The 12,515-nt window shown below is 36.6% G+C and overlaps 1 protein-coding gene across 2 annotated transcripts in view; it reads right to left on the bottom strand.

Annotated features, from left to right (window-relative positions):
• The window catches only part of LOC129359575 (collagen alpha-1(XIX) chain-like), a 122,522-nt gene that overhangs the window by 5,680 nt on the left and 104,327 nt on the right, over positions 1-12,515 (bottom strand). The window contains exons 48-50 of one of the 2 annotated variants that reach the window (XM_055029287.1): positions 9,900-9,966; positions 9,638-9,775; positions 3,014-3,091 (exon numbers count right to left, since the gene is read on the bottom strand). In XM_055029287.1, the coding sequence (XP_054885262.1) occupies positions 3,014-3,091; positions 9,638-9,775; positions 9,900-9,966 (283 nt within the window). Of the gene's footprint in view, positions 1-3,013; positions 3,092-5,597; positions 7,999-9,637; positions 9,776-9,899; positions 9,967-12,515 lie in introns of those variants that run through there. The other variant, XM_055029288.1, reaches the window with a different exon arrangement.

Genomic DNA, 12,515 nt, shown 5'->3' on the forward strand with positions numbered 1-12,515 from the left:
ACAAAACTAAATAAATGCAGTGTGGTATTTCACCGCACTTAAAATTTTCTGAATTTTCACCCATAAACAAACCATTGCTTTCATTAATCATAATACAGTATCAAACTGTGACTTTTTAAATGACTCAAATTGATTTAGAGGGAAAGAAATCCTGATTAAATCTCTTATAGTGATCAGTTTGTTATATTGTCTTACCCTCAGTACAAATACCTTTCGCTTTTCTGATTTAACACAAGCAATTGGATTAGACCAATTATATGTCATGCATACTTGTGTAAAAATGGTAATATTCTGAAAACAATACTATTTACTCAATGTTTTTTTTGACATGCCTAGTTGGACTGTTTGCTTTTAATACCTGTAATTTGTCATAATCCTTTTATTTACAAAGAAGGAAAAGTTTCACTGGTTTGTTTGGAAATGAAGTCATGGATCATTATGTTCCGAAGTGACTTTGGAAATGTTCACAACATCTGTGTCACAGTGCCTGTGACTTTTCATTTACGGTCTTTTTCGCACTGTTTATATTCTGGTCATCAGATACTGTGGCCAGCGTTAACACTGTCTTTTAAACAGATCTCGATAAGCCTAAAAAAAGAGACCTCCTTTGCTTCAGGCCTCCCAAAGGACTCTCCATTACATCACTCAGAGCAGTGACAGCTCAACAAAGGCCTGCTCACTTTGAACAAAGAGACCTGCTTGGCCTTTACTTCAGTGTGATAACACAGCTTGCCCCTTCCATCACTGCCACAGCCGTCCACAGCTTAACCGCTCACACAAACAAAGTGATTTGGTAACTGTTAACACAGACTGTAGGAGAAAAGAGGTGTGTGTTAAATCTCTGCACTTGGGCAGCAGGGTTAAAACTACAAATTAGCAACTCCAAACAAATGTTTCACTTGTGGACATAAGAACAAAGACTACAGATAGAACATGTGGTCATGTTAACTTAATCTTTTTCAGTTTAATGCACTGGAGTCATCTTTGCTCCTATATTAATCTTTCCACTTTCAAAGCACAGACCTTGCAGCCCAACATGAGAATTTTTAGTTCTCAGCATTTGAACTGATACAACAGCTGGGTGAATCTCCAGCATGGAGCGGATCCCAGCCTTTAGACTCCAAGGGAAACCAGCTCTGAGCAGATGCCAAGGATACCGGATATCTTTGATCAAGATGGCAAGGTGGAAGAAATTTTGGCTGAAAGAAAAAAATCTTCTGCTGTCGTCTACAGGAAACTTGTAAATCTAAAGGTATGGAAGAAACCCCCCCCGACCCCAACAAAAAAAAAACAAAAAAAACAGAAGTCTGTGGACCTGTATTCACATCAGTCAGTTTGAAGAACTTTCAGATTTTTTTCCAAGACACAACTACGGCTTAAGTCTAACCCCCACCAGTTATGCCGCAGGTGCATCCCATAACCGAGCACCTCTAGAGATGATTTCTTTCAACAGCTGTGATTTATCCTCTCCAGCAGAGCTACAGCCAACTTTCCTTTGCCCCCGCACATACATTATGCACAGATTGCATGAGTGACTTCAAGTTCAATGATAAACTCCTGCTGTCACGGGCTTGAAGTAAGTGAAGTAATCCCACTTCTCAAACCAGCAGGAGGATATGCCAACACCATGGCTTGGTCTTTTTGTTCAGGGAGATGGCACGATAGGATTTTAGTTTTCAGAACAGATGCCATTTTCCATTACTGCAGAAATTTCTCTTCTCTGGGGGGCATTTCTTTTTTTATTTTTTTGTCAAAGCAGCATGAGGGTTTAACAAAAAGAATGCAGTCTGGGGGCTGCATTTTTGCCACCAAGATGAAGATAACAAATGATGGCTTAAAAAGCTGTGAGGTGTTAGTTTGACATAAGTCTAATGCATTTCCTTCCTTTCAGCAACTATGTAAGAAAACTGATTTTAAAAAAATAGCAAATGTGGAAGGGAAATAGCTGTCAGTGCAATAACCGGTCAATCTGACCTAAAGATGGCAGCTCAGAAAAGTGCTCTTACATTTTTCTCCACATATTTTACTTTATGTAAGTGCTGAAATGACCATAAAATAGCTGTCAGGGAAAATTCAAACTCTGATAGAGGGAAATTGTAAATATTATGATTTTATTTATTTGTTTTTAGGATGATTGGTAATAGTTTGGCTATGTCAATATCCTGGGTCTATGACTGCTTTTAATTTTTAATGTAAAAATTAATCAACATTACAGATAACGGCCTGTCCTGTTTAACTTAAATTATTAATGCCAGTATGAAGAACATCATGTTCACCTGTTTTTCTAAGGATTAATGAAAAATATTCTGATTGCAAAAAACAAACTCTTATGTTGCACTTGCCAAAACCAAATGATTAATACAGGTAGATAAAAAGAAAATTAACTGCAGCACCATCATGTCACAAAGTTCAAATCTTTAATTTCAGCAAATTTCTGTAGTGAGGCAAAAATTATCAGATGTTTTTTTTTTTTTTTTTTTCCACAATTACTGGCACTGGCACTGTTCTTATTACTTTTAATTGGCTTGTTTGCCAATAGTACAATGCTTAATCTTCTTCTGTAACATTTTACTTCATTAAGGGAGATCGATCTTATGGCCATTTATAACTTGGTTTATTACCCTTCTGAGAAACAATATATTTTAGTTTTCTGGCAAATGGCAAGAACAATTTATTTAAAATATAGTGGTATTTCAGAGAGGTAACAATGAGGTACTTGATGCCCAAAGTATCATTCATATATATGACCTTTATGGACATTATACCTTAAAAATCGAGGAGTGTTTTTGCCATACTTATCATCTAGCTCAGTGTGAGTGGGCACAACTTCGCTATAAGTCCATGTCCTTATTTGTCACAGTTTTGTTTTTCACAAAAATTGTTGAGAGTTGCCAACTGTTGCAAACGTTTTAAACAAGTGGGGCGTTAGTGGTGGGCAAGGGGAAGGGAAGAGGTCAGGTTTTTCAATACAATCAGCATTCAAATCAAAAGGCCTTCTATGTTTCTTTCTCACCTGGTGGCCCAGTGGGTCCTGGATCTCCTGGTAAGCCCAGACCAAACTGTCCTCGTTCTCCTTTCTGACCCCGGTATCCTGAGGAGACACACATATACAATAACCCGAATAAATACTAAAAAAACTATCATTTATATAATGTACGCAGTACAGTTAGAAAAATTAGAACAAATGCCACAGCATGTTAAAGTGTCAACATGGCAACACATTGTGCAACCTTTTTATCTGGCAAGGAACCAAGACATTGTATCATCTTAAATACTGCTAGCAGGACAAAAATGTCAGACATCTGTTGAGTCCTGTGTTTGTCTGAGGGACACAGCTTCAGTCTATAAATGTTGACAGCCGAGAACCCCTTTTTTCAGTGTTACAACTTTAAATAATAAAAGATGTGCTGACATATTGTCAAAACAGAAATCCTCAAACAATTCAACAGCAGGTTAGTTCCTTGAAGAGCGTCATGGACAATGACAGGATCACAAGAACATGTCTTTCAAGACTTGAGAGGAGAGTAAAGAGGATTATTTCAACCAGTCATCAAATATGTGGGTCTCTGCAGGTGCTCTGATTTTGGAGAGAGGTGGGCGAATAAAAAACAAGCAAAAACAAAAATACACACACAAAAACTGTTAAAATTAGAAAAATCCCTGTTGACCATCTAAATTGTGCTTGTCTCTTTTTAATGACTCTACAGCATTGACCACTTTTATTGGAAACAGTAGATGTTTAAGAAGCAATAAAATTACACCATCTTTTAATATGGTGTAATTGTCTTTAGTGTGATGTCACACATCAGAAAAACCCAATATTTACCCAATAATTTCTTCAGAAGCAAGAAATTCCATGTTGATAAAAAAAAAACCCTTTGTTTATTTGTAAAATAAATATAGTTGGCCTGAGTCAAAGCAAAATGAAATGATGCACTCCAAGTTTATCTTGCCACCAAGTACAGTGAGAAGGATGGTGAGGGAGGAAAAACAAGAAAACTGAAATATTTTTTAATTTAATTATGCTTCTTTAATGAAAGATGACTTTGATATTGAAAGAATATCTGTAGCTAGCTACTTCTTAAAGATATCTTTACATCTTTTAAAAAATAGTGGTAATAACTGTAGAAGACACTTATTGTTTGTTAAACAAATAAATTCTTCACAAACCCATGCAAAATATGTGGAGATGCACAGGGAAACTGGATGGTGACTGGATTCAGATGATTTTCAGCTTGATCTATCTTTTGCCTGGTGACTGTGGTCATTTTGGTAGTTATATGCATTGCTCAAAAATCCAATGCTAAGACCCTCCTCCTGGATCTGATTGGTTGGTGACCGGGAGCAGTGTACTCATGCAGATGGCAGAGGGAATAATACAGAGAAGTTTGAATTTTTTTTCATAGGTTGTTTGTCTCATATTATGCTGTCACAACATAGTGACAGATTTAACAAATATTCAAAAAAAAAATATTTTCTTTATAAACGTTACCTACGGCTACGGCAGCTTTAATAAAAAAGCTTTTTGGCAGTTCTTGCTGCCATTGATAGTGCAGGCAGGCTTGACTTGACAAGCTCTCTGCCTTTAATAAATTAAATCATCCTTTGAAAAATGACTTTTTGTTTTTACTCAGATGTTTTTTATCTGGTATTAAAATTGTTTGATCATCTCATGCAATTACCTGAAACAAAATGCAAAACTAAAAGAAATCTCTAAGGGGAAACATACTTTTTCATAGCACTCTAATAATAAAACCATGTGTTACAGCAGCTCTTTTCTGACTCACACAGATGTTGTATATGCTTTGAATATACATAAAAATACATTCCAAGAAAGCTAGATAAAACTATTTTGAATGCTGTTATATTGTGCTTAAACATAAATAATAATTTGATTTCTATGAGGTTTGAAAATTGACCAAATTTCAGACCAGTGCATTTCCACAAGCGTGTTAAGACAAAGTTGAAAAAACCCTCCAAAAAAACATTAAAGGCAGACCAGGCAATGTTGGTGTTAATAGCAAAAAACACACAATCATCCTTTAAAAGCTTTTCTCTGCATGCAAAGTGGGTAAGTCTTCACAGCTAAGAACAGCTGCATACCAAGTAAAAAGGCAAGGGGCCACAACAATATTTCCCCATGAGGCACTTAAAGTAATGGAGTCTCACGACCAGCAGTTGCATAGAGTGCGTCAGAAGCATTGACAGGAGTATCAAGCATCTCGCTGCCTGGCCCAAAGGGGAAACGCTTCAACGCTTACATGTCAGAGAAAATCTCAGAAGAAAAGGCTCATGAATGCTCCAAAACGGAATCTCAAAGAAAGCGGGGCTGTCCACACATCCCTGCAATAATGAGAGTTCTTCTAACACTCACAGAGCCGGGGGCATTCATTCAGGGAGGAGACGTTGCATGGAGAAAAGTGGACTGTACCTTAAGCAAAATGAAAAAAATTTACTGAATAGCACACAAAGCAATAAGCTTGGGTGCCACCTTGGATTGGTGCACCATGATGAAATCGAAAGTGTCACACTGGGCTTGGTTGAAAACAAATTGTTTCCAGGACCACTAATGGACAAAGTACAAAAAAATGGAGATATTGACATATAATACTGTTTCATTGTTGATTGACAAGACTGCACCTGTACACCTCCATGTACCCGATCAAAAACAGAATTGACAGCAACAACCATGAATTCATGCTAACATGCTTAGCGCATAAATTCATGCGCTACAAATGTATAACACACACCTATTCATGAGGAGATTCTCTATCAAAAACACTCTGAAAAATCAGAGCAACTCCAAAACAGAATGCACTGACTAAAACTTAAAAAAAATATAAAAAAAACAAAAAAAACAAAAAACTTTTTTTCAGTAGGTATAAATAAGCATACAAGGAGTAAATTACAAAGTTAAAACAAAAGCAACAACAAAAGAAACTAAATAAAGAGTTAATTATACAATGACACTGGAGATTTTTCTTGTGGTACTAAAAAGTAAAAAAAAAACAAAAAAACAATTAATAAAATTATAGAAAATCACCAGCTTACAAAACTAGAGTACAATAAAAGAATAACTGCTTTTTGGCACGTGTCCTCAAGAGCACATGGTCTAACAGCTGGAGACCTCCTCGCCTGTGCAATCAAACCACAAAGAAGAAACAAATAAAAGAAAGACAATGATTTCAAGAGGGTTATTTTTCTCCATAAACAATTCATTTTGCCACAATAGGGAAGTCAAATTGGATATTCCAGAGGAGCATGGTCTCCAGTGGAGGATGACGAGAAATAATGAGGAAATATTACCCCAAACTCCCTCACCAGCTGAGTGGAGTCACAAGTCAACAAAGAAAAAAAAAATCAAGAAGTTGTTGAATTCTTGATGCATCAAGGGAAATAACTTTTCTCTTTATTTTCAATAAATATTTATTGCAAAGCTGCACTTTAAATGGCCTATAAAACACACTTTAAAAGCATAAAAAACACAAACAAGCAAACAAAATCCAAGACATGTAATGCCTGTGGCAAATATTTAAAGCTGAGTAGTTGCTTACATTAACTACAGTGGAAACCAGATATTTACATGCGCTTTATAAAAAGCACATATTTCCTCATTGAAATATATCAGTCCAAATGTTTCCTGTTTTACTTCAATTAGGACTGACAAAATTATTATTTTTTTCTTATTACTATCACTTTCTTCGCCTCAGCCATGCCGCTTCTCGTGTGGCATCATTGGGAAATCTAAAGAAATCCTCCAAAATATCAGAAAAGTAGTTGTGAACCTGAATTATCTGAATAATTATCAAACAATTATGCAAGTTTAAACTCCCTGGGACTTCCAAGCCACCATAATGTTCAGGAAGGAAATGGGTTCTGTGTCCCACATATGACTGTGTTTTGATTGACATGTGCATATCAACAAAAGCAAAAGAGCTTGTTAAGGTGCTAGCTGAAGCAGGTAATCAACAAAGAAACAAATCCTGTATCAGCATGGGCTGAAAGGCCGTTTAGCAAAGACATTAATTTGAAAACAACTTAAAAATGCAGGTTACAGACAGGGAGAAAGAGCTTCTTTTTCAAAGACCTGCCCTGTGTTATGACAAAATTAAATTTGAAGTGTTCCACCGTAATGACCGTCGGTTCAAGCCTGAGGAAATTATTGTAACTGTGAAGGATGGAAGTACGGCATTACGCTGTGCTCATCTTATGCTTCTGAACTGTTGTGCTTTGGAAAATGTAGTTATATTGAATTAATATTTTATAAGGTCCTTTTGCAGATTAAAAGTACCTTTTGAAAACAACAACCTGTAAGCAAGTGTTACACACGCTTTCACTAAGCCCACATTTCTGAATTAAAAATGCTTTTTTTTAGTAGTGTAATGTCTTATACTAATCTCAAATGTCATGTTTTCACTATCTGTAAATAGAAAAATTATTTCAAAAGTGTGCCTACTTTTTATGTGTTTGTAAACATCTGGTTCCAGCTGTACTTTATTCATGAATGAAACGAGCATTAGAAGATATAGCTTTGAGTTAAAATATATGTATGGTCTTGAACAATGTGAGGTAGATACAAAAGTTTAAAAAGAAAGGCTAATGCAGCAGTGATTTAATGTGCACCAACACATGAAGCACTCCTTCTCTTTCAAAGCTTTACCAAAGTTCTGCTGAGGACACAAAATAAATCTAAGCATGTTGGAGGTACAAAGCCTGACCAGCAAACCGTTAGTGTTGTGTGAGCAGTCAGAGAGTCAGGATTAGTCCTATAATGAATGTCCACCCTCCAACTCAACTACGTTCCTTTTGTATTTCAGAAGCTTTCTCTCCTTGAGTGAGGTATCAATAATGGAGCTCTTTTCTGTCCACACTGATAACATTTTCTCTTATTCACAGCCAATTCTTCGTTTGTCTTCATATTTCCCAGAGAGCTGCAGTGCACCACACTCCTGGCCTTTCCTCTGCTCCCAGCCCCTCAGTCTGCATTGATATATGGGTCTATGCAAGAGAAAAATACTCATGAATCCATACAGAGTAGAACTGTCAGCCTGACCCCATTCCAAGCAGTCTACAGCAGTTCAGATCAACTCTTCTCATAACAAAAACATGCATAAGTGAGTAGCCTTCATAAGATGGAAAACAGGGCGTTTTTACAACGGTAATTCCTCCGTCTTTCAAGCGCAGTCTTGACAAAACTGCAGAGTACAGTTGCCTGCTTAAAGTTTCAGCTTATTTATTCATTCATTTTTAAAGCTCTGTATATATATATATATATATATATATATATATATATATATATATATATATACATTTTGTCATGCCATATATATATATATATATATATATATATATATATATATATATATATATATATATATATATATATATATGACAAAATGTGAGAAACTTTAGGAAATATATATATATATATATATATTTCCTAAAGTTTCTCACATTTTGTCATGCCATGACAAAATGTGTTTACTTGTTTGGGATTAAATGTATAGATAGATAACTAACATAACTGCATAATTGTGAAATGAAATGGAATTATATTGGGTTTTCCAAATGTTCTCCATTTGTACTGAACAAGAAACATCCTCATAGCAAACTGTTTTAGACTCGAGTATTTTCTTTTTTGGCTTTGCTATGTACCCTAAATGACTTTTGGCAAACTGTGAACTGGACTTCTTATAGTTTTGTTTTACCAATGGCTTTCTTCGTGGAACGCTTTCATAAAGCCCAGGTTTGTGGAGTGCATGACTAATAATTTTCTTATCAAAAGATACTTCGCTCTGAGCTGTGCAGCTCTTTCTGAGTTACAATGGGGCTCTTGGCTGCGCCTTTGATTATTGATCTTCTCCCAACCTGTCAGTTTAGGTCCAGTCCTTGAAAACTACTATCATAAAACTTTTACATGGTCACCTTCTCCAGCACACCTGAATCAAAAGAATGTCTCACTACCAGGCATCTGCAGAGTTGAACAACATGCTGATAAGGGAAGACAGTCAAGTGATTCAGACTTTATGGAGCAGAGACACATCTCAGCTGTTGCTCTCAAGGTCTGGACTGGATGGCTGTGTCTCGGTAGACTTTGCTTCAAATCCTAATCTTAAACTTGTTCACAGCGTTCTCTTGGACCTTTCTGGTGTGTTGCCTAGTTTTCATTACGCTGTTCTCTAGGAGTTTAGAAAACCGTTGCATTTATATTAAAATTATGTTAAACACAAGAGGATGCTTGTTTTGAAATAGGAAAACTGTGAAGATAATTGATTAGGCTTTTTTCCAAAAATTAGAGTTGTGGGATAAGGATACAACCTTATGCAACCATTTTCAGATTTAATATTTTTTGTAAACATGAAACTGTGAATTATTTCCTTTCGCTCTGATTTTCTTTTTTTTTTTCTGGAACATAATTATTCACTACTTTTTGTTGATTTATTACCAAAAAAGGCAAGAGAAATGCACCAAGTTTCAGTGACTGTAAGATGGGAAAATGTGGAAAAGTTCCAGGCACTTGAGTCAGTATTAATATGTTAAAACATCAACAGGTAACCCAAGCCATTTATGGTTATTTTAAATTTTTTTGAGTTGGTGGTTAAGTCAAGCCTTTAAACTCATAGTATGAAGCTACTACCTTGAGGTCCAGGTGGCCCAGGCTCTCCTGGGACCCCTGGGGATCCATCCTTGCCCGGGGGTCCAGGAGGTCCTTGGAAAGGTGAAGCTAAGATGCCGGCAGGCGTCTTCTGTTGCGTGGCGGTGCCAGACACTTTCTCTGCAGGGCAGGAAAATATTTTCAAAAAGGCTGTATGAGTAAAAACTTGGAAAATGACATACAGCGTAGATGTTAGAGTGAACAAGAACACATCAACTAAATTAAATGTCAGACTATTTTTTACCTTCAAAAATCCTCATTATTTCACTTTGGATAAAGATTTTGAGTTCTTCTGTAAAGCTGGGATCATCCTGTGTGAAGGGAGAATAAATGATCACTTACTGAAGCATTTTAATTCGGGCAAGAAAGACGGAAAATCCAATTAAGACACAACACAAGCTAAACCTTCATTTCGAGCCAAATGGAGGCAGAGAACATACAGCGAAGATTAACGTTATCATGGCATAACAATTAAGGGATACTCGTCATGTATTTATGCTCCACAAAGTCCGCCAACGGACATTATTGAAACCAAAAATTGTCAAAAGAAAGAACAACAGAGGAGAGTAAAACCTTTAAAATATTTCTTTAAGACCTCTTCCAATCTCAACTCAAGATCGGAACTCAGCAAGAAATGAAACATATTCAGGAAGGAATATTAAATTTGATTCTATAACTCTCTAAAGTGGTATTACTTTATGTTCAGCTCTGCAGTGATGCACCCCGTGCCACAAAGGAATTGTGTTAGCTCTGTGTGCCTCTAAAATATTGCGAGCTTTATGAAGATGCATAATATAAATATAATATCCAGAAATATTTTCGCAGTCAGAAAGTCTATAAGCCACTTGTAAAAGAATAGCATAGTTACGACTGCCTGAGTGTATGGACTTCAAGGTAGGTCAGCAGTAATCATTTTGGAAGAAGAATTAATTCCTTTTAAGGGTGCAACATGTAAATCTTGCTCTGTTCAGGACTTACTTTTGACTGTGCAAATTGAGATAAGCAAAACAATACATGCTCATTTGATTATTGTTCTCAGAATCTGCATTGGCAAATGCCTGAAACTTTGTGACAGGCTTCCTATTTTGCATAATTTTTTGTGATTTTTTAAAATTTTTTATTACCTAATGTATGTTCCAGGGTTTCCTCACGTTTTGTGAAAATGGAAAAAGATAGGGCTGCCCTATACAGCATAATGAGAATTGCAGGACAAAATTAAGCATTTGTTTTTCTGATGATCTCTCTGCTACTGAACCAGTTCAACACATTGTAGTATACTTTCGCCATGTGCGAACATGTTTATTTTGGGTCTGGATTTGTAATATGGAAATCAATAAACAATAGATAGCCTGATCTCTGACCATAACAAATATGTGCTTTGATAGTATTCGATTTGCAGCTAAATCCTGCTAAAGTTGGTTGTTATATGATTCCCGTATGTGAGATCCAATTCCCAAGGAAAATAAAATGTGCACATGGGGAATAATCTCCACCTTTTGGACAAACAGTTTATCTTAAAATCAGAAATCCTTGGGATGGACACTCCAAGCAGGGCTCCAGGAATACCTGGCCCTCCCCAGCATCCCTAACCCTAATTGTGGCTCCAGGAGGGGTCCCCAACGACCTGCATCCAGGTGAGAAAACATTGTTTCCTTTTATGTTCCCTATAGTAATGGGTCATTAGGTTGAGCTTTGTCTGTACTTCATCTTGGGGTCTTGTTCAGGGATAAAGGAAAAAACACAGTGGGAGATTGATAAGCAAATCGGTGTGGCGTCTGCAATGATATAATTGCTGGACTGATCTGTCATGGTAAAGAGAGCGCAACACTTTAAATCTGATTGTTCACCCAGCCCTGCCAGTGACCCCCAATAGAGCAATCAGTTAGACTGTTTGTGGCACAAATAGATTAGCATTTCAAATTGAAACTTTCAGACTGAAGACCAATTTATGGAAGGATACAAAATAGTCCTCTCCCCATCTTTTTAACTTCATATCTTGGCATGCTGTTTATTGGGATCTAAGACTAAAGGGAGTTTTGATAAAATTGCAATTTCAGTGTGTCACCCTTCTACCAACTGTGCCCCTGCTTCGTCCCCCCAAGAAGGAAAAATAAAAATAAAAATAAATAAATATAAACATGTCAGGCTCTTTCTAAGTCACCTAAAATAAAATAAAAAAGTGTTCCAGTTTATTGTTTTTGTTTATTTTGTTTAGCTTGTCAATACCCCAACAGTGTCTCCAAAACATTTTGGCTATCCTCCTTTCTGCAGTTCAAGCTGTGTTAAAGCTACAGCTGCTCTGTAGGGCACACAGAGGCAACAGAGCCAAAGTGAGTGCTAACACTATGAATGCTCTGGCACATCCTTTTAACAAAGAAGAGCTGTTTTGTCCAAAAACATCAACACATTTTCCACTAGTTGATTTAAAAAAAAAAAGAATGCTGCCAAAGCTCCTCAGAAGCCAGTCTGACAGCTCTGCGGCCAAGCCCCCTTCTGCCCCCCACTGTCTTTGAACTAAATTCAGAAAATATTTCAGACGAATGAATGGATGCGAAATACAGCCTGGGAAAATGTTCAAGTTTACAGATAATTTCTAATAATCCATTCATTAATAACATCTTTGACTGTGAAGTTGTTCTGCTGCGGTAAACGACTAAAACAACTTTACTTCTCTGCATACAGTGCATGTTCTTCCACTCAAGGAACTCTCAGTCTCAAGTTTATGTCAGTCAGGAGAACAGTTCTCAACTGCACTGCTTTCCAGGGCAGCATTCATAACAATAACACACAACAGGCTCCAATGTTGTATTGTTGCATTCAAAACAGCTTTTCATCATTGTGAATGTTATATAAGTACAGT

The sequence above is a fragment of the Poeciliopsis prolifica genome, unplaced genomic scaffold (genome assembly GCF_027474105.1).
Source record: "Poeciliopsis prolifica strain line A6 unplaced genomic scaffold, Auburn_PproV2 SCAFFOLD005, whole genome shotgun sequence".
Lineage (NCBI taxonomy): Eukaryota > Metazoa > Chordata > Actinopteri > Cyprinodontiformes > Poeciliidae > Poeciliopsis > Poeciliopsis prolifica.